The 22,974-nt window shown below is 45.9% G+C and overlaps 1 protein-coding gene across 2 annotated transcripts; it reads left to right on the top strand.

Moving 5' to 3' along the window:
- The first annotated feature begins 8,110 nt into the window (after window positions 1-8,110).
- Window positions 8,111-20,112, top strand: MARCO (macrophage receptor with collagenous structure). Of its 2 annotated transcripts, none has more exons than XM_054070607.1 (15): window positions 8,111-8,396; window positions 10,363-10,464; window positions 10,853-11,083; window positions 11,494-11,529; window positions 12,761-12,805; window positions 13,160-13,267; window positions 14,241-14,348; window positions 14,468-14,512; window positions 15,072-15,170; window positions 15,264-15,317; window positions 16,452-16,496; window positions 16,663-16,770; window positions 17,666-17,707; window positions 18,045-18,227; window positions 18,582-20,112. In XM_054070607.1, exons 1-15 carry the CDS (start codon window positions 8,216-8,218, stop codon window positions 18,710-18,712), a joined length of 1,518 nt encoding a protein of 505 aa, XP_053926582.1. In that variant the 5' UTR covers window positions 8,111-8,215; the 3' UTR covers window positions 18,713-20,112. The 2 variants fall into 2 exon arrangements, with proteins under 2 accessions (XP_053926582.1, XP_053926583.1); XM_054070608.1 differs by lacking the exon at window positions 8,111-8,396 and adding an exon at window positions 9,045-9,304 and having other exon boundaries at window positions 18,582-20,111.
- Window positions 20,113-22,974: the final 2,862 nt, after the last annotated feature.

Here is a 22,974-nt window from a genome sequence, read left to right on the forward strand (position 1 = left end):
TTGGCATGCTGACATCTTTTCTCATATCCTTCCCACCTCAGGCCCCTCCATCAATCCACAGTCCTTAAACAGAGACTTTTCAATGTGCCACAAAAGAGAAGTCAGGTTAATTTTTCTTCTTTATCTAAAGCAGGATCTTCTCTCTCAGGTTTCCTTAGTCCTGTACAAAGGTTCAAGCCAAGCCAATCTGAATTCCCTTTCAAAACTCAAACTATGTTTAATGGGAAAGGTATGATTTCATAAGCAGGTCTGCGCAAGACCGATGTTGTGCAGACAAAATACTGTAATGATTAACACGTGGCACCTTGGTGCAATTCTCTCAGCTACACACTTACATTGCAGTTAAAAAATGCTTACCAGCTTGCTCACTTGGTGCAATTTAATTAAAGAAATTAGCATAGCCAGAAATCCACTGCAATTGTCACGTGCCTTATTGACACCAGGATGTCTAATTTTTTACAACTTCTTTCAAATCTTTTTGGAGAGGAGGGAGTCTCAAAGCCTCATCCCAAAGTCTCTGCAAATCCCTTTCAGATGTGGCTGGGAGAGGAGCAGGAGCCAGGTTGCCTGGCTCGGCCTCCCACCAGCTGGGCTGACCTCCTCCATCAGCCCTCACCCAGCCCCGCACTGGCAAACCCTTGGAGACCCATGCACATTCCCAGCCCCTTGATTTCACCCATGAAACATTGGTGTGGGGCCAGCCAGGGCTCATGTGGAAGCCTTACCAAGAAGGAAGGTGCATCTGAGGCACTCGTTGCACCCATTTGTGGACCCAATGTTGTTGAAAGAGGTGTCTTTGAGGAGCCCCAGAGAGGGTTCTGGGGACCACCACAGACCAGGTGTCTTCTAGCCAATGTTCTTCAGGTTTCCTTCTCCGATGACTGCAACAGCAGGCACAGAAATGCTTTGCATTGGCACTGTGACTGCAGTTCCTCTCCTCTCAGACCTGAAGTCTGCTGATGTCTCCCAAAATCTGCTGTTTGTTACCCTCTGGTGAGGCTCTAAAATCTGCACAGGCCTTTGGAAGGTTAAACAACCTACAGCATGGACATTTTCACTAGCTCTGCTCATTCAAACACTAACAGTGAATGTGAATCGGTGGCTTCCATTTAGAATTTCTTGATGCCATCAAGAGTGCTGTATTGAATTAAAGATACCTGACTCATTTATAAAGGCAAATAATGACAAGCGAGTCTTATTATTTTATTGGGCTAGAGTTAAATATTTGACCAACTATGAAAACCTATTTCTAACTGATTTTTCCCATTCCTCCTTAGTCTATTTTAAAATAGATGTACACGTGTGATTTCAGTGTTTGTTCTTCCTTATACTGTGCTTTCTGCCAGGCTCCTGGGTGGTTAGAACAGAGGTAATTTATTTAGAACCATACTTTTTCTATTTCAGTGATTTCCATTTCTGTATTGAACCATCTTCAATGGCACTCGGTTATTCTTTGCTCTACTACCACTGCCCATCACCATTGCCATAGGGACCTATCTTCCCAGGCAACGGGTAGGGGACATGGAGAAGCTGTGGCATCCAAAGCCCTTTCCTTTCTGTCAAAATTCTGTTTAAACACCCTGGAAGTACAACAGTACTCTTGAATTAATGATGTCAAAGGCTCCAAACGTTCTGCCCCAGCCTTTTGGGTCCATAACTCTAACATAAATGTGAGAATCGAAGAGCCCTGCTGCTTCCAGATACTTTTGGAAGGAAAGAGCAGTAAAATGGGAAAGGTTGGAATTAAACAAGAGTCAGGGCTGTGGGGCAAATTCTACTTTTATTCATCAAAACATTTAGTTTTGCTTGATTTGTCATTGCCAGTGTAGCAGGAGGAAGGCAGTTCCCAGCTAGTTCCCAAAAGAAGCTGTAAATAGATTAGGGAAAGAGGCGCAAAAGCCTAAAGGTCAATACAAAATAATTTTTTTTCCCTAGAAAGAATTGCCCATGCCTCAGGCAAGTTAGCCAACTGCAAGATGTGAGCACTGTGTACTTCCTCAGGCATTTGGACACTTGCATCCAGTTTCATAGAAAGAAGAAAAGCATGCAAAGAAGTAATTTGCTTGCTCTTTTGATATGAGTTTAAGTCAGTCTTGCTACCAGAATTAGTTCTGCCCTATTGTCAGAGCAAAATGTCAAATCAGAGCTTTTCTTTTGTTTCTGTGTGGGTAAAGAAGCGGCAACGACACTTGCGTGGTAGCAAATGTGAACTGTAAGGAGCAGCAGCCTGCCACTGGCACATGAGAAGTCCAAATGTGCAGCAAACAACCCAGTTCTAACACACTACCCATGATACAAACCAAACCTTGCTGACAGCCTCAGACACACTGACCTGTTCCCAGCACTGCAGGACTGACATGCTAAGCCAGCAGCACCCTCTGCACCCATCCTCTCCCAGCCCCTCGCCACTTTGACGAGGGTCCCTGCTCTGTCCTGATGGACCCACTCTCACCATCCCTCACCAGTTTCTTGCTCCCTTTCCCCAGGATATTTCCTGAGGCGAACACCTTCATGCTGAGAAATAGCAGAGAATCAAAAGAATGAATTAAGAATCGGTTATTCTTGCTAAAGACAAGAGTGAAGATACAGCAATCAGTTATTAGCCCTAATTGAAGGAAAACAATGCATACTGATCTAAAGACGAGACCTGTGGGGAGCAACACATTCATTGCGAACTGGCTGTGGTTTCTTGTAGGTGCTGTGCCTTGGAGGATGTCAATAAAGCTCCTTGAAAAGATGTCTTTTCCTTTTCTGTCACTTTTCCCCACATGTGCTCATGCTGGGGGTTTCACACTCGAGCTTATAATTTTCTCGCAGGAGTCTGAGCAAGTTCAGCCCCACATGGCTGTCACTGGCAAGTAGGAAAGTCACTGAAAGGGAATAGAGGCTTTTTGCGGAGCTGTGCTGAGCAGACGGGAGGAGCGCAGTCATGTCAGCACCCAGAGAAGCTGCACAGGAGGACAGCAAAGGGATGTGAGAAAATAGGGCAGGTGATGAAGGAAGGAAATTCAAGGGAAAAAGCCTTGACTTCGGCTCGCTGAAACACCCAGTGTCACCATAGCAATTATGAGAGGTGATATGAACAGCAAGGCTGGTTGCTGCTCTCTAGGGACAGCAGAGAACAGAGAAGCAGGGGAGTCTGAAGCATTTTCAGGGGCTGAGCTTCAATGCCTAGCACTGCACACGTTTTACGGGACAGTTGCTTTGAGTTAATTTTATACAGACTGCCGTCAGTGATGGTTTCAAGTCTGTGTATATAGCTGCTTACACAAGTTTGCTCTCCACATTCATTGAATAAGGGGCATAGAGTGGTTGCAGGTTAATGAATTTTCAAGCTGAAGTGTTTGCCAGTAGCATTCAGGACATGGAAATTTGGGCCAGGAACCTTATCAGTGACGAACCATCCTGTGGCATCCTTTAGTGGAAGCCCAAGTATTAGCTCCTTAATTTGTTTACCCTGAGATAAATCCAAAGTAATGCATTGATGTGCAGGCAATTAATAGGGATGTGTCCCAGTGCAAGGACAATAATCAATAATAAACCTATTTAGCAACGTCCTTTTCAAAGATTTACTGGCTATGTGTCTAGCTTAATATCTATAACTATAATGACCCTGAACCTCATATAATCCCAGAGATTCTCCTGAAAAAAGACATGAGGTTAGGTTAACAACCTTCTTGCCTGGCTGGGTTGGTTGTGGGGCACACATCTGGGCAGAAGGGACCACAGCAGCACTTGCAGCATCATTTGGCATGGCTGATAGCTGCTTAGCAAATCTAAAATTATCCTGGGATTTTAAAAAGCCAAGGGATGGAGGAAAACGCGGATGTAGCTGTGCTTAGAAAAGTCATTTTGGCCTTGCTGAAAGTGTGGGATGACCCAAAGGATCCCAACAGAGAAGAGTGTTAGGGAGCAGCTGATGCCTCCCTACAGTGCTGAGCTGCTACGTGCAGAGCCAGCCCCAGGACATGCCTCCATTCAGCTGTAATTGTGCTGTTTATAGTAGACCATTAGCTGATCCAATCCATTCTTTGTGTGATTGTTTTCACACTTCTCATTACTCCTCCTGCTTCTAAGCTGGTTTGGGATGCATCCAATCTCTTGGCTTGGCTCTTACCTGAAAAGGGAACAACTGTTTTCAAGATGAGGAGCAAGACACTGTTTGGGGTCCTTGGAAACAGAACTGCATATCAGGAGCAGCTGCCTTGCAGAACGCATTTTTTGACTTTGAGGGTGGCCTGCTTAGCCAACTTTGACTATTTCACCCTTCTGCAGAGGGTTGCCCTGGTATTAATTCACCTCAAAGAGCAGGTTGAAGTCATTAAAATATTTCGCAGGTGGTTCCTTGAATTCATGGTGCAGCTGGATCCAGCCTAAAGGGGGGAAAGGGGGGAGAAAAGGAGAAGAGGCAAGTTCTGATGAAACACAAATTAACATAACTCATAGAAGGGAAAGAAAATCTGGTTTCAATCTCTACAACAAAGCCAAGCAACACATCAAGATAGAAAGGAGAAATGTCAGCCAGACAGTGCTGAGGATTTTATTGCTTTAGCACAGGTGCTTCTCTGTGGTCCCAAGTGTGCCCAGGTGCTACTGCAGCAGCCAGAGCCCCTGAGCACAGCTCCAGGCATGCAGGAACACTGGGAGCTTCACAACAAGACCCCTAATCTCATATGAGTCCAGGATCAAACTTTCTTTTAATGCCCTGGCAAAAATCGCAGTTATTTAGATCTTGTGTGTTGGCCTCAATCTTTCTTCTGCATGGAAACTCTCCAGGTACAGCACCATTTCTTGCACTTAGAGCTGTATCCACAGTTTTTTAGAGTGTGCTGACCAGGGCTGAGCCACACAGTCACAAGGGAAACCCCAGACCTGGCACCTCCATGAGTTACCAGTGGGCAGATTACTCACAACCTGCTTTGGCGTTACCTAAATTAAGCAGTGACTCCTGATGTCCATAGGCATTGAAGTCTTGGTCTTTCCTTGGGGAGAACAAGGCATTTTAGCATAAATGCTGTCATACTGGAGAGCTCTCCTGGGTCTAACTGGTATGGAGGTAATGGTCTCCAGAGCAGCCCATATGGTAAAACGCTTTGGGTCTGTGGTTAAAGCAGTGCTTATTACACACCGATGTTTTGGCTATTAGTGAGCGGTGCTTGCACAGTGTCAAGGCTGCGAATAGGCTGACGGTGAGCAAGAGGCTGGGAGGTGGCACAGCCGGGGCAGCTGACCCAAACAGACCACAGGGATAGTCCACACTCTATGACATCGATATGCAAGAAAAGTTCAGGAAAAGAAGAAGGAAGGGGAGATGTTTGTGGTTAGGGCATTTGTCAACCCAAACAACCATCATGCGTGCTGAGGCCCTGCTTCCCAGGAAGTGACTGCCTATCTGTCTGCTGACGGGAAGCAGAGAATGAATTCCTCTTTCTGCACTGCTTGCAAGTGCAGCTTTTGCTTTCCCTATGAAACTGTCATTATATTGACCTGTGACTCCTCTCAGCTTCCTTCTGTATTCTCCCTGTCCTTTGGAAGAGGGAACCAAGTGAGCAACTAGGTGGGTGTTTGGCTGATGGCCAGGGTCAATCCACAAGAGCTGACTGGTATGTCAAAATTTACCAACCTTGTTCATTCCAAAAAGACAAAAATCAGTTAAAATAGGAAAAGAAAATCCTAAGCTAATTTACAAAGAAACCTACCACTGCAGAGGCAATTGTATGGCTTTCGTCACTAATGGTTTTGTGGTATGCCTCTATGGGCTGTGTCCCAGGTCAAACCACAGCTACTTTTTTCTGTGGGAGAGCACTGCAGTCTGTGGGCACCGCTATTTTTTGGTTTTTTTTCTAAGCCCATCTGCAGAAATACAAGTGCAGGTGGTGGGTTATGGGATAGACTGTCACCTTTTCTGGCTGCCACTCTCACTTCAGTCTACAGACGATGGCAGAAAGGGTGGAGGTCACTGCCTCAGCTTACCCAACATGAGGCCTGTTTGTACCATCACTTCTTATCTTCCTTGTCCTTGGAGGGGAATTAAAGCCCCCTGAATTCCACCCATTTGTCCCTAAGACAGTCTGCAATCAAACAGATGAACGTGGGAAAATTACCATATTGTAGATAAATGGAGAAACAACTCTGAGCTATGTTATCATCTCATTTGAGGAAAAAAAACCTTTAAAAAAATCACAAATTCTTTTTTTTTTCAGAATAATCCTTGTCCTAAGGAAGCTAACATCTGTCCCAGCTCCCTGGCAGTATCACTGCTACGACCTGCTGTGTTTAGCTGATGTCAGGTTGGATGTCAGTGTAATATCTCTGCTCTCCCATCAGCTTTTGGTGGTGGCAAATGCCTGCAGCTGATAACAGTGGTGAAAGGAGATGAGAAAAGTAGCAGGGAACACCAGGAACCAGAAGCTTCCCTTGCTCTGCAAATGCCTGCAGCTGATAACAGTGGTGAAAGGAGATGAGAAAAGTAGCAGGGAACACCAGGAACCAGAAGCTTCCCTTGCTCTACCTCAGCAGTCACCTATGGGCCCATGGCTTTGAGGTGGCTGTGGTGTGTTTGTAAAACTTGGTTGAGATGTGATGCAACTTTGCAATAAGAGCATGAGGAGCACCTTCTGCCTGGCACAAGACACTACTGTCAGACTGTGGGAAGGGATGAACTGGAGGACTTCAGGCTCTTCCCCGAGATGTGGGCAGAGCATTTCAGGGGAGGCAGGATGAGCAGCAGAAGGGAGGGGGGCCAGAGAGCTGGGAGGGTGAGGCTGATGGCCCGGCAGACATGCCTCATAATGTGCTGGAAACTGCTATTCTATTAATAATCCCATTGCTTCAGCAAACCCACAACCATCGAAGACCGCACTGAATCAGCAGTTTCTTTTCTTTTTCTCTTTCCTAACCCCAATTGCACCATCGGAGTCAATCTATTGCTGCAGTCGGTGATGGGCTTAGTGAGAAATGAAAGACAGCAGAAAGCAGGGTGGGGGCAGTGGCAGCGAGTGAACGCGAAGGCTGAGCAAGTATGTCGACACGTGATCTCTGACGTCCGTATGGTCGAGACCCCCCGTGCCACGTGCTCAGGGAAATCTGCTGCCTGTTTGCAGAGGCTGACAGCCAGATAGAAACACCCTGTCACACTCCCAGGCATCCAGATTGTCACCTGATTGATGGGAATGTGGCAGCACACAGAGCTACACAGGGCTGCATCAACTAGAAATAAACGGAGAACTAAGTTTGACCAGCTGGGTAGGCAACCACGGCTGGCTGGCAAAGTTGGATGGGATTGTGGCTTTGCTGTTGACCTTTCCAAAATAACTAAGGGGAGAAGCAGACTTGGAAGCCTGGAGCAGTGCAAATCAAGACCATCAAAATCAAGGGTTTCTACCCTTGCTTTTACACCCATACCATCTGGGCCACTGAGAATGGCACTGCCACAGCTCTACCTCTCTCACAATCATGAGAGGTGCAAAGCCATGTCCCTGAACTTCTTTCTCAGGGAGGAAAGGCACAAAGATATCATTGGACCTTTTGCCTTTTAGAAGGGCTTTTTGAAAACTACAGCTGCCAGCTTCTTTTTAATACTTTTGAAACAAAATGAATTCACCTAAATGTGAAGTTAAAAGCATTTCTGCTGTAAAACTGGTCCGTGAGTGCATCTGAATCACATTCATCCCTATAAACATCCACTTGGCAACACAAGTGCAGTCACTCCCAGCTCATCTCCTGGGCCCAGCTAGAGCAGATGGCTTTGGGCTTGCACAGAGTGACCAGCTGAACCATTCAAACCATTGGAAATGGGCTGGATATGAGCCCCTATCCCAGTGGAGAAGCGATGACCCAAAGGGAGAGGATGTGCAGCTAGTTACTATGGCTCAGCTGATCGGTGGTAACGTCTTGAGACATCCTAATTCAAATGGGGTATCTGAGCCCATCACAACGAAGGAAATTATTCCGATTCCTATGTGGTGTGTAGCAGAATATACGATAATGGAGAACTCCTCTTCCTCCCGGTTGGTGCCAAACCAGGTCACAGCTGCATAAGCATGTTTGAAAAGAGAACACAGAAGTGGATTTAAAAGTCCCCATATATTTTTAGTTTAATTCTTTTAGAGAGCTATACATCAGGTGCAGGACAGAGTGCTTCATTCAGCACCGAGCCATCAGGGTATGGCTTTTCAGCTCATGTCTACCTGAAGTTTATGCCACACTTTCTTCTATGGCCACAGAAAGCACCGAGGACCCAGCAGCCCCATGGATGAGCACAGACCCCCATCCCAGGAGAATACCATGCGCTGAAGACTGCCCTGAGCCTCAGAGAAAGCAGCACATGACAGCAGCAGCGTGGGTGCGGAGGGCTCTGCCCGGCACCTACCGACAGCTCTCGCCTGCAGGTTTGGGTGAGTTGCTTTGTTTTGCAAAATCAAAATAAATTCTGGCATAAATGGAGATGCCGAAACACCAGACACCATGAGGAGGTCTACAAGGGTGGATTTTACAGAATTTGAGCAATGAATTGATGTGGTGGCAGGAATTGTGTCCATGGATATGAAAAATAGGTCAAGGAGAAAGCAGGAGCTGGAGAGAGTGCCAGCAAGGAGGCTACAAGTGTCTCTTCTACATCCCAAACCCTTTTAGGCTTCAGTATCACCCCACCCATCCAAGTTGTCTTTACAACTGCTCCTGATTCTTTCCTTCCTTACATTTCAGTCATGCACCATCACTACATTGTCGTCGTGGTGCAGGTTACTGTATTTTTCACTACCATGCAGTGCTTGACCTCCCCTTCCAAGCAACAGATCTCCAAGCTAACATCCAACTTGGGATATTCTTTGCTATGTGAGGAGGTTTACTTGCGTTAGGAGCAAAATGTCCACTTCATGCCCAGCCCTGTTAAATGGAAAGATATTGAATAACTCAGGATTGAACCTCTTTCAGGAACCTGCCCAAGGCTCTGTGGACGCAGTGTACCCAAGTGAGCACACAAGAGCAGCCGAACATCTTAGCTGAGGGATTTTTTTTTGAGGAACTGCCTGGATTACCACATCAGACTTCTTACGAGTCTATAAAAACTGAGCAGATAGGAAAAGCATATCAGAAAGCATATCAAATCAGGAGGCAGATACAAAGTCCCTTTGTTTTTTTATGACCCATAATCTGACAAGGCTTTAAGTTAGCCACAAGAAATTTGTTATGAAAATTAATGACACATACAGGGAAGAAAGAAATTCAAATGATATGAGCACTTTCAGTATTTCAGACAAGATGGGGTTTGCTTCAGCTTCTACCACAACCTTTCAGATAAGTGGTAAGATTTCTTTTTATTATATGGATTGATATGGATTTTATCTGGTCTGTGAAGAAAGCAGCACATAAAAATGAAATATTGTATTTATATTGCATATTAAATGCTTTTTACAGTGGTTTTGCTACTAAATTAACTGAGCATTTAAAAGAGAAATATGTGAAAATGTCTTTTCTAGCCAAAAGCTACTGCTGAGCATCAGAAAAACAAGTTCTTTTCTTGTGCTAGAAAAGGCCTAATTTCAGTGTAAAACTTTCATGTCTTAATAGCTAAGATACTGAAATCACCAGATCCAATGAGAAAATGTAAGTTTATGAATTTTTAGCTGAATATAAATACTTCATTGCTGACTAAACTATTCTATTGTAAAACTAATTAAATCATTGTACTCTTTTAAAGCTAAGACTTTAAACTCCTGATTACATTACTTTGAAAAAAACTCAATAAGGGTAACTTACTGCATGTCTGAAGTAGTTATTAATGCTTCTGAAATACATTTTTCTTCCCAAAGCTGAAAACTTGCCAAAGCAGTTCATTTCTTTTACACATGCTGGCAAGGATTTGTTTTAAATGATATGTCTCGTTTTCATTTGTTCTGCAGTTCAGTTTATTATTGATTTTTCATTTCTTTTAATGTATACATGCATCACTGTTGGAATCGCATGTGTATGGCACTCTGGATGGAGAGGGCACGTGCTTTCAGCAACCCTCTTTGAATGGCAGTGTGGGACAACTAAAAGCAATGGAAACAGAGCGTTTGGTGATGCAGAAAAGGGAGAACTACCAAGTTCATGCTGTTATAGGCTGCATTAAATCTTGATGGAAGTGAACAGGTCTAATTGGCTAAAGAAAAGACAGCCAAGTGTGAACTCTAGTGCAGAGCCTGGGTCGCAGGGAGGCAGCCTGCTTTGCCTGCAGGACCTGGCGCTCCCAGAGGGACATTTCTGCACCATATCTCACTGCTAATTTATTGTGGCCAAGCTTGAAATGACTGGAAGCAAGCAGAGTTTGTAGCACGAGAGGTGTGGGAGGATGTCTACCCTACTTTTGTTGGGTTTTAGAGCCTCAAAGCCAAAGAAAGCCATCCGCGTGCTGTTCTCGGGCGGCCCTCTGTATCTACCTTCTGCTGCTGACGGCTGGCCAGGGGCTACTGACGTACAAAGGTAACGAAGCAACCTTATTGCAGGCTTAAGATCAAAAGACAACTTTGCCGGTGCTCTCAGGACGCACAGGTGAGCAGGGATAAGCATACAAATAGGAAACCTCTGAGGGAGTACAGATGCTCCTGTGCACGCTGCAAGTCAAAGCAGCTGCTGCAGGGTACTGTTCTCCCACCCCACAGATCTGCTTTGCATTTGCAAAAGCACTGCCAGCTGCACTCCTGGCTGCAGCAGGAATTGGCACATGAAAATCACCTTCCCAGCTCAAATAGTTATAGTGTTTAACCTTGGGTGTTTTCCACGGGTGCGAAGGTGCTGCTCTGCCGAAACAGGCATTTCCCAGCAGGATCAGGCAGGGAAGATTCATTGCATGGATCTTTTGTTTCCTCAGTGTTTAAGATGCAGAGGGAGATATTGAAACTCCAAGAGAAAAATACCTCCTATAAAGAAGAGATTCTAGAAAGCTCCTTTGCCAACAAACAGCTTTCAGAGAGAAACTTTGCAGTGGAACACATGAGACATGAAGAAAACTGGAGGAGAAGCCTAGAAGAGGAAATCACCATAGTTAAGAACAGCAATGCAAACCTGATGATGATGGTGAACAACATCACCCTGGTTGCAGGTATGGCTCCATTTCTCCATGCTGGCTCTACAGTGGGGAAAGCTGGTTCCTCTGCACCACTGGTAAAGCTGGGCCAAAAACCTAGTTGAGATGAACGAATAACTAGGCCAAGATTTGTTCTTGCTGTCAGTTAGTGATGCTGCAAGTGGACAGGGTTGGGCACCAGCTCCAGGTGCCCTGGTTGGGGAGATGGACACACCTGAAGAAGATGAAGCACAGCCCTGTGCAGCTGTCCCAGATTCTGCCCAAGCTGTATACACTTATAGACTTCCCATAACTTATAGACTTGGGCTCTGGATGTCCTCCAAAAGGGTAGTGTCTTCAACCCAGACCTCAAGCCTATCAACCCCATACTGCTATGTTCCTCACTGAATGCTGACTGAAAAATATCTGTTAAATATTTCTTTCAGGGCCTCCTGGACACAGAGGAGAACCTGGTCCCCCAGGTATGTTGGTAAATGAGCTGTAAGCAACCTTTCCTCTTTTCTTCTTTCTCTTTTTTCCCCTTAAGAGACTAGAAATGATGATTTGTGATTCCAGTGTCTACACCAGATCCTACCCAATGGGCAGATACCCAGTGCCCTGGCCATGAGGAGACTTTCTTCACCTTTTGTCTGATTCCCTGGGAGCCTCGGCTTGCATGAGTGCTCCTACAGAGGCCAGTGACCACCACTGCAGAGCATTTTAGCTCTGCCTTCTCACTGACATTCCACTAGAAAAGCTGAGAGGTGATGGAGGAACTGTACCTAGTCATTATCTGTAATAACCATCCCAAACCCCCATGTAAGATAAGAAATGACCAGTGAGAGGGGTTTTATCATCCCACAACCAGCCAATAGCTGTGCTTGTTGCCCCAGATATAGCAAGTCCTGCTGCCCAAGTCACTCCAGCACAATTCAAGACTTCCCTTCTCTGCACATCCCGAGCTGAACACTGCATGTAACGAACAGTGACAGATTTGGGAACTTCTCTATCCTGTCCCTGGAGAAACGAATGCACAGATTGAGGAATGAGCTACCCCTCTGTAGCCATACACAAGCTGCTGCCCTGGGTACCTGAGAGTTTTAGGTGGAATCACATCTGCTGCAGGAGATAAACACCTCCAGACGGAGAGGACACAGCAAGTCATGATCTAATGTTGGCTCTCCTTTGAGCAGAGGTTGGACTAGGCAATGTCTGGAGAAACCAGAGATTCTGTGATCCTATGATGATGATGATCTAAGATGTAACTCTAGTTAGGTCAGGTCTATATCTCATCCATCTCTAGTTCTTGGCTACACTGGTGAGCTTTTATGAAGAAAAAAATTAATACATTTTTGAAAAATTGTGTTTTCATATCTTCCTGGCTGCACTTAGAACATCGAAAGAGCACCTCCCGCCAAGCACCATTATTACACATCAGAGCTCAATAGTTCAGTACATTTTCAGGAAAGATCTGCCCAGAGGCCCTCATGATCTGGGCTGCTGGAGGTCAGCTGGACGCTGCCCAGCCATGCATTCAGCCAAACGCTGTGAACTTTACTCAAGTGGTTGTGCTGGTCCATGCCAGCTGAAGATTGGCTTCAGCAGTGACGAAGGCACATGCACAAAGGATGATTAAAAAATTCATCTTTCCTTCTTAGCCATTACTATGAATAGATGATGTGTGTCAGCTGATATATGTATTTTATATCTCAGGGCTACGGGGACCACCGGGGACAAAGGGAGAACAAGGAATACAAGGTAAGGCTTTGCTGACACCTGAATTACTTCTGTGGATGAACATAAAGTGGCTTTATGGATGAATTTATGGGCACTCTTGTCCTCAGTCAAGGTGTAAGTCAGTAGGAATGTCACTGGAGTTGAAGGAAATAAGCCTATGTAAAACTAATGTGGAAAAAAAGCAAAATTTAGCTGGAAAAACAAATATTTTAAAAGTCAACACGCACTGGTCACGGTGGGACAGGTCCCCACTGACACCAACATCACAAGAGAGCAGAGTTTGGCTCATGCCCGCAGCTGAGCTGTGGCCTGTGGCTGGCATTCACTGGACATGATACCTGAAGAAGCTTCAGAAAAGTGGTGTTTTCCTCACAGGCTTACAGGGACTGCCAGGTGCAAAGGGGAGCAAAGGAGATGCTGGTCCTGCCGGCCAAACTGGTGAACCAGGAGTAAGAGGAGAAAAAGGAGAAAAGGGTCTTGCAGGTAAGACTTCTTCAATATCTCAACTTTTCTAAGATTCTCCCATGCATTCCTGTTTAACTTCACTCTACTTGAGATACTAGAAGTCTTCATAGGTCAGATATTTCATAAAAACCCAGACAGCCCTGAGAGTTTCTTGCCAGTCAAAGAGGGAGCTGGATGAGCAGGACACTAGTCCTGTTCCGAACAAATTTAATTTCATGTTATGTTCTAGTAAACTCCCAAAGGAGTGCTAGGGGAAGGGGACGTGCAAAATATTGACTCTGCACCATGGAAGTCTCTTTATAGAGAGATCTTTGTCTAATGAAAGCCACAGGTATTCAATTAACAGCCTATCACAGACTAAAGCAACAATGTTTGCAGTAGGATTTTCATGGTATAAAATAATACAACGTAATTTATATGCACAAGCATGTGGATGTTAGTCCTCACTTTCATAAAACCTATTTCTGATAACTTTATATCTTGTATAAGCCTGACTTTTATACAACTTAAGTAGAAGGATTATACACTGTATTTCTCCCATGTAACATGCATTAGTGGGCATCTCCTGGGTAGCTTTCACACAGTTGTCCCACATGGCTGCAAGCAAGATAGTAAAAGAAGGTATGTGTGTGGTGCAGGTCAGGGAGGACAGTTGGACAGATTGATTACAGCTTCCTCAGATCTTGCGTCAGATCCCACATGTTCCAGTGTGTTCATTAGCGCAAGTTGCTCCAGAAGAGAAAAGTGAAAGTAGGAGGAACACCGAAAGGTGAGGATAATTTCGGAGCAGAAAGATGAAGGAGATGTCAGTCACTCTTCAGGTGCCATCCAGCCCCGTCACCCTACAGCTTTATGGAAATACCATTGAATGGTAAAGTCAGGTTTGAGGCCAAAGTCGTCTACGGGTGCAGCTAGACAAAGGTCATCCACTGGTTGCAGAGACAATGAATCTGTTCTTTTTAATTTATACACGTGCCCTGCTGCTTTCTAGGTCTCCAAGGAGAGAAAGGCGAAAAAGGCAAGAAGGGAGAGCCTGGACCCCATGGACCCATGGGTCCTCAGGGACGACAGGGAGTTCCAGGAGTGCCAGGTTTCAATGGTAAGTGCAGAGGACAAAGCACAACCCTCCATCAGCACATGTGTGCCATGGTGGAAGGCTGCTGCAGCTGAAGCATTTGCCTAAGCTTTATTAGCACTGATGCTAGGATGTTGTTACAGGTAGCACAGGGGAGCCTGGACGTCCTGGGCAGAAAGGGGAGACAGGTAAGAAGCACAGAAAGTGTGGTGTCTTCTAGTCATATGAGACTGATCTCTTTTAGATGGTGCTTCAAGACAAGGAAAACCGCAGCATGGGTGAGAGATGATGATGGTAAGAGATGATTAGATGAAGATCCATGTCAATGTTATGCAAACCCATCCAGCAGCCTCGACTATCTCATCTGGATCCCCACTCACTGTGCAGGAAAATGAGAAGAAAAGAAGGGTCCTGCATTGTGGAGGGCCACATCCTCCTTCCTGATGTGTGCACACACAAGGGCAGAAATTGGCTGCTCTTCTTGGAAAGCACTTGTGCCTCTCAAGGCTGACAGTCTGCGAGAATATGGGTCTGTACAGCCTTTCACTCCAGACCATCACTCACTGCGTCGCTCAGATTAGTGTTGCCAGGGAAGGATCACAATTTGGAAAGATCCAGTGTTTGTTTTGCTTTCATGGGATCGACTCAATTTGCCCAATGTGGGGGCTCATGACTGAGCTATCATTCTTTTTTCGCCTTCGTATGTTGTGTTGTGTTTCACATATGCTGCTTTTGCTCAACCTCAAGGCGAAACTGGACGGCCTGGACCAGCGGGAAGTCCTGGCTTTGAGGGCAGACCTGGTCAGAAAGGGGAGAAGGGAGACCGCGGGCCCAGTGGTAATCCAGGTACAACACTACTAAAACCTATAACTCACTGACCTCCTGCTGTGGCCTCATCCTTCTCTGGATTAACCCTTACTGATTTGTTTTTAATTTTAGGAACACCAGGCACTGCAGGACTCAAAGGTGAAAAGGGAGACAAAGGAGTAGCAGGTAAAAGAGAATAAACCAGGTTTGGGGTGAGCCACACACATCATGCAGACACTGGAAATGGATTTGCAACAGCAAGGAGGAGATTTGTTGAGTCCTGTTCTGGGAACCTCAACACATCCCAGGATACCATGGTGGGCCTGGACCTCTCCCAGGCTGCTGGAAGGGTAGCTACTCACTGGAGGGGTTATTTCAACCATATGTAACATGCATGAGGAGATGATCTTGCTTGCATTTTTGTATAAATAGAAAATGTGCAAACAAAGCAGATGTTTAGGGTACGCCAAGCAAAAATCTCCCTACCCTGAAGATAAAGACAAATTTCACTGGCTGTAAATCTGATGGGGAAGGGTATTCACTAGCAAGTGAATATGTCCTGGCTTCCTTAAGTTTCAGAAAAAGCAGTTACTTAGATGAGGCTTAGCTGAAAAATCAGAAAACTAATTCTGCTTTAGCTCAAACCAGAACAATAGCATTGTAGGAAGAAGTATCTTCAGAGGCAAACCTAGAGTGACCTGTAACCTAGGCTTTTTCTTTGACTTTCCATCTGAAGAAGGCCATCTCTGTGTCCCAGGGACTCAAATGATAGGGTGACTTCTTGCAATAGAAGCCTATTCCAATGTGCTTATCTTAAATTAACCTTTTTAACCCCAAATTTATATAGTACATACAACCTCTCATCTCCATCAGGAGATGACAAAGGTCCAAGTGCTGCACATTGCTGCATTCATTGATATCTGGATGATAGGGATGGGAGTCACCTCGGCCAACATTATATACTTGCATATGTCTGATTCTCCTAAATTTCCATGTCTAGGCTTTCTAGACAGTCAGTGAAGACCCACCGGGAGGGAGGGTCTCTTTTCCATCAGTGAAGTTTAGGACATGAAATAAATGACCAGAAGTCAATCTCCTTCAGGAGAAGACAATTCTCCACTGCCCGTATTTTCTTTATTGATGAGATCTGCTCTAAGTATGGTGGGAAATAAGACACCTACATCAGAAATAGATGACTAAAGTGTAGATAGTGAAACTAAACAAGCAGAAATCCATCCTAGATGCTAGTTTGTAGAACCTTTTGTAAGTGTATAAATATCTGTCTTATAAATTTTTGTTTGTTTAATTTGATGATCTTAGGTCTTCCAGGACAAAAGGGAGAAAAGGGAGACCAGGGCCTGGCAGGTAAAGATTCACTTGACAGATGAATTATTCTATATATGATAATATATATGCTTTAAATATGGGACATTAAATGTCACATTCTACTTCTCTGTGTCAATGTGAAATGCTTGTCATGTTCTGTATTTGGGAAGGGACAAAGGCAATGACTTTCTTGCTTTACACCCAGGCAGACAAGGCCTAATTGGTCAAAAAGGAAGCAAGGGTGATTACGGCAGTCAGGGTCCAAAAGGAGTACCTGGAGAAAAAGGAGACAAGGGAGACCGTGGATCATCTGGTAAGGCTGTTTGCCACAGGTTCTGTGGAGTGGATGGTGCATTTGGTTTGGGGATTGTACATCACACACTGGCACAAGCTGCTCTGGGGCACGTTTACAGAGCTCCTTTGGAAGAACTCAATAGACAGATCAGTCTTCCCAGAAGATAAACGTGCAGAGTGTCATATTTACACCTTGGGAGGTGTGCTAAAAGACATTCAAGGAAACATACGTTAGATTTTTCTCAAATCCCTGATCTCACAGAAAACTGGAACAATCCATGTTCCTCCTTGCTTTGTACAGAGAGATCTTGAAGCATCCCGCAGCACTGGGATAAACCCCACATAAACGTAGCAGTCAGGAACAGGGAATCTGAAACACTAGGACTGTTTAACTATGCCTCACTAATTGCAGGACACAAAAATAATACACAAAAATAATCCAAAAGGCCCAACACTACAGCTAATCCCCATCCTTATCCCCCTCTCTTCCAATCACAGAATGTGTCCAAAAACCCTAAGACCTGCAGAAACAATATTAAAAACAGGCCATAGGAAGCAAACAGACCTCCAAATGCTTCTTCTTTTAATTGCTTACACTGAACACTACAACAGTCCTCAGAAATAAAATAAACTGCAGCCTAACTGGGGCTGCTCTGCGCACTCTTCTTCTGGAGCGTTGCCTCTGGAGGAGGCGGAAAGCATAATTGGGGTGACCCCAGGTTAGAGACTGCTCTCTGGTGAATCTCAGCTCCTGGTCTGCAGAAGAAGATGACAATTTGTGCTTTGTGGAGGTAGCTTTTGGGGGAAGAGCTCATCGTGTTTTTCAAGCACACCCAATTGTTCAGAAAAAGTTAATAACTGGATTTCCCCTCAAACAGCTGCCAAATATTTGATTGTTCTTTAATTTGGAACAGGTTCCCCAGGAATGAAAGGGAGCAAAGGTGAAAAGGGAGAAGGTACTGGACTTTTATTTCTTCTTCTCTCACTTGCTTTCTGGCACTGAAGCTATCTGAGATCAGGCCCGACATGTCTCCTGTGCACACTGCTTAACCTGCAACATAGCTACCAGAACCAAGGGGTCCATGTGCTGAGCTCCAGCATGGTGTCTCCAGACCTGAGAGAGGACCCAAAACTGTTCAGATCTGAGCTACAAGTAACTTCTAGTCTGAACCTGGCTACAGACACGGGGATGGAAATATTCATCTGATTTGGGCAGTCACTGCTTCTATATTTCAATGTGTTTTTTTCCTCATGCCTGTTAGACTAGTAGAGTTATTTTCTTTTCCTCTGAAGTGTCAGGCAACTTCAATCAATTTATACGAATCGCGGGAGGAGGCAAGAGGGGCCGTGTGGAAATCTTTCACCAAGGGTTGTGGGGAACAATATGTGATGATGGCTGGGGCATCCAAGATGCCAATGTGGTGTGCCGAATGCTGGGATACAACCGCGCAGTCTCCAGCTTCACAGCAACAGCAGGTGAGTCCACAACACACTTCCCCCTCCTTGGGCTGGACCTCCAGGCAGGAAGGCACTACCTGCCTGGCATGGGAGGTTACACACACCCAGAAAGCACCACAGCAAGGTCCTCTACATGAGCAGCAGGAGAACAGAGGGTTTCCTTAAAGGGGCAGCTTGTTCTCTTTGGAATGAGGGAGCTGCATATTAAGTGCTGCTTGAACTATGCTCAAAGGCTTGATTTCCAACAAGCTAACCTTGTAACCCAACACATATCTGCTATCCACAGGGGTCTCTTTAGAAAAAAAAATTCACATTCCTCTTTCTTTTGTCCAACTGGGGCATTTTTTTGTTTGTTTTATTTTTCTTCCAAAGGTGCTGGAAAAATTTGGCTTGATGATGTGAATTGCAGAGGGCACGAATATTCGATTTTTGACTGTGAAAAGCCTGACTGGGGTGTGAACAACTGCTCCCACAGTGAGGATGCTGGGGTGGAGTGTGTTTGATGCGACACAGATGCGGCTCTGGGAGCAACTGCCTGCATCGACCCTCTATGGGGCTCTTGTTCATAACGCGAACCCAATTTCATCAAGCTGTGCTTATAGTCTCTTCACCAGGTCGTAACAATATTGACAGACAAAGCTGAATTTTCCATAAATCCAATAATGGTTGCAAGACCCATAGATAACCTGAAATGTCCTAGTTGTTGCAAACCACCAGAGTTCAGGCATGTGAGCCAGTTCACAGCTTTTCCAGCAGCCTGACATCAGCTCATAGCTCATATATGTCTGACCTCCAAGTCCACAGGGGAGGAGAGTTGGTCCCCTTTAGCTCAATGCAGTAAGTGTACAGAATCAAGCACGTACTGCAGCTGAGCTGGCCTGGTCCACCTTTGTCACTGTTGTGAGTCTGAGCCTAAAACTCCTGGTGAAATGAATACACCCAAGACAGGAGATGCTCAGAATTCATCAGATGATCTCTCTGGCATGCAAATATAAATGTTCTCCAGAAAGGAGGTTGATCACAGGTTAAAATGTGCAAATAAGTGTCTGAGATCTAAGTGCCATACTATCCTGGCTTAGCACAGAACTTGGTTTTGACCTTGGTCAAATACCCTGCATTCTCTTTCAGCTTTTCCTAACCTGTTTTCAGGAGCAATACTCTTTTCTTTATCTGGTGTATAAAGCTAAGCTTTTCATACTTTTAGAAACTACAAGCTCCAGTAAAACAAAGAGACAATGAATAAAAGCAATAATCGGGAAGCATCAGCTAATTAAATTTTCAGGGCAAAAATATGGCTCTAAATCAAAGATTTCTACCTTGACTGAAAGTCTTACATAAATCTGAGAGAATATCTGAAGGGTTTCTATTTCTTAAGGCCTGAGTATTTCCCCTTTACGACCAGCACTGGGCATTCAGCAGGTGACAAGCAACCTGCATCCATGTAGCCGGGCACATCACAACAATCTGCTTGCAGGCATTGTCTTTAAAATGTCAGCAATGTAAATGACCCCACATCTTTGCCTTCATGTGAGTCATAACTGCATGTGTCTACACAGCTTCAAAACTTGTTCTTAGTGCTTAGAAATCTAGATAAGAGTGGAAAAAATAAGCGGTGCTGGTACCAATAGAAGGCAATGGGGCATCCAGGGCCACTGTGAGTGAGAAGACCCAGCGGTGTGCTGGGTCTGATAGTGCAGTCTGCAACAAAGCTCATCATCATTTTGAACCAGAGGAAATGTTTTTTACTAGCAGGATGCTAAGTTTTGACACTTGGGCTAACACAGCTTTCTGCAGGGCTTCCACAAACAGTGCCAAGCCTGTCTGGGTTTCCTTTGTCTTTTCTTGTGGGGCAGTATGTCAATAAAGCATTTCCACTGTTAGGAAATAAAGAGTTTACAAGCTGTGTTCTTGCCTTGATACATCAGCATGTGATGCTTACACTTCCTTTTTCTTACCTTCCTTGCTAACGGGATATGTTCCTCACAATTTTTCAGGCTAAATCTGAGAGATCAGAATTTTTCATCAGGGAAAATCGCCACCAAAGGAAGGGTCTCCGTGTCCCCAGTGGTGACCCTTTATCTGTACTAAAATCCCCATAAATTTTCTTTTTGGAGAATGGGCATCCAGAAAGTAGCAGCTGTGCCGGGATTAAGATCAAGACAGCTGAGGCTGGATCTGCATGCCCAGGGCAAAGGACACCGTAGGCCAGCTTGTCTACTCCTACACACCAGGAACAGGTTGCACTCAAGCTACCGCCCACCAGTGTGGCCAGTAACCAGAGCATCACATGCTTAACCTGCTCTCCTGCCACCTGTTCACCTTGCCATACAGATGTAAAACCTGCAAAATTTGGAATTAGAGGGATCTCCTCACACCCTAGGAGAGCCCATGCCAACGCTGAAGAGTTCAGTGCCAAGTACACAACATAGCATTTATCTTGCAGGGGCTAAAGGAGGATGAGAGTAACGGAGGGAGTGCCCGTGTTTAAGCTCAGCAGCACCACGGCTGTGCTGCGACTCAGCCCGGGAGAAGGGCTCAAGGTGGCTTAGGCAGGCAAACATCCAGGGTGATGGCTGTAGGGCTGGGAATGCCACTGCTAAAGGGAACAGGCTAAAATGCACAGCTGCCCGGCAGCATCGGCAGAGCCCACTCCATTCAGCAGCAACACAGGAACCAGTACAGAAGTGCCCACGCCAGTACAGCTCATTCTGATCTAGGAGAAGAAACAGGGGGATCAGGACCAGGACCGGCATTAATATTACCATGCTGACAAAACCGGTGCTTGGCAGGAAAACAAACATTGCCTTCATAAAATCAATCTGCATGTCCAGTCCAGAGAGGGAAGCCCAGCCAGCTGGGAGGAGATCTGCGGGCACAAAGCTCACACAAGAATTAACCACCACCGTTTCTGCCTGCTAGAAGCACATCTGAGCGACAACGGAAGAACTGAGCCCAGTGCAGGGTGTTCCACAGGCAGGAAATAGCATCCGTTGGAGGGGACCACTGTAGCTGTGCCATGGTGCCCACAGGTTCACGCTCCTTGACTGTGTCAGTCACAGAGGTGGGAAAACCCCTTGTTGAATTCCCAAAAGCAAAAACCCCAAACCAAACCAAGCAGAAAAAAATCCCAAAACCAAACATGACACATGAATTAGTTACTATTGCAAAAAGTGGAATATTTTGATTTAAGCTAGAGTGAAGTTTCACCTAAGCAATTGCGTTCTTTGAAAGTTAGCCAGAATCTCCCTCTGACAGCGTGTTTTCTTTCAGTGTTTTTCCAGACACTGTTTGTTCTTTGAAAATTATACCACCTTGTGTTGAAAATTATAACACCTTGTGTGAACTATGATCTGTGCTGAACGGAGACCTCCTCTTCTGCAATCACCTCTGTTTGAGTCTCTCCCTATCTCAAATGCAAGGTCAAGCAGAGAGCTGGAGACAGCTCCAAATTAGAAAGAGTTTTGACTGTTGCATAGTTTCATAATAACATTAAAATTAGTCCTTGGAAAGTAATAGAATATGCATGAGATTTCCGAGAAAAGTTATACATATGCCTGTAAGTGGGAAATACATCCTGTAACAGCTCCTGTCTCGCTGCACATCATTGATGGAGATCGCTCCTCGTGTTGCCCAGGCTTGATTTCTAAAACTCCAAACCAAGTCATAGAGAGTTTTATTTGTCAGCATTTGTATCAAAGCCAAACAAAAAACCAAAGTAGCAAACAAATAAACCAACCCAAACAGATTATTTTCAGAACTACGGGATAAAAGTAGCATGGCGATAACTGGGCTTGAATTATCCCCGTGTCACTTCTTGTGTCACATCCGCGTGTCCCATCAAGGACACTGCGCTGTCGGGACCCACCGGGACCCGCGGTTCATGCCGGGTCACCCCCAGCCCCGGCACCGCCGAACGCGGGAGCGCAGCGCAGGGACGGCGCCCGGCTGGGAAAGATCCCGCTTCCCGACGCTAAGGGGAGCTCGAGGGCCGCCACCCGCCCGCTCGGCTCGAATTGGATCGGCTCGGCTCGGCTCTCATCGGCACGGCACGGCTCGGATCGGATCAGCTGGGATCGGCACGGCTCGGATTGAATTGGATCGTCTTGGCTGGGCTGGGCTCAGCTTGGCTCGGCTCAGCTAAGCATGGCTTGGCTCGGCTCAGCTCGGCATGGCTTGGCACGGCTCGGCTCAGCTTGGCTCAGTTTGGCATGGCTCAGCTCAGCTCAGTTCAGCATGGCTTGGCTCAGCTCAGCTCAGTTCAGCATAGCTTGGTTTGGCTCAGCTTTGCATGGCTTGGCTCAGCACAGCACGGCTCGGCTCAGCTTGGCTCGGCTCAGCTTGGCTCACTTCAGCTTGGCTCAGGTCAGCTCAGTTCAGCATGGCTCAGCTCAGCTTGGCTTGACTCAGCTTTGCATGGCTTGGCTCGGCACAGCTCAGCATGGCTTGGCTTGACTTGATTCAGCTTGGCATGGCTCAGCATGGCTCGGCATGGCTCAGCTCGGCTCAGCTTAGCTTGGCATGACTTGGCTCAGCTCAGCATGGCTCGGCTCTGCTCTGCTCGGCTTAGTTCGGCTCAGCTCGGCTCAGCATGCTTTGGCTCAGCTCAGCTCAGCTCGGCTTGGCTCAGCTTGGCTCACTTCAGCTTGGCTCAGGTCAGCTCAGTTCAGCATGGCTCGGCTCAGCTTGGCTTGACTCAGCTTTGCATGGCTTGGCTCGGCACAGCTCAGCATGGCTTGGCTCGACTTGATTCAGCTTGGCATGGCTC

Source organism: Cuculus canorus, chromosome 6 (assembly GCF_017976375.1).
Source record: "Cuculus canorus isolate bCucCan1 chromosome 6, bCucCan1.pri, whole genome shotgun sequence".
NCBI lineage: Eukaryota > Metazoa > Chordata > Aves > Cuculiformes > Cuculidae > Cuculus > Cuculus canorus.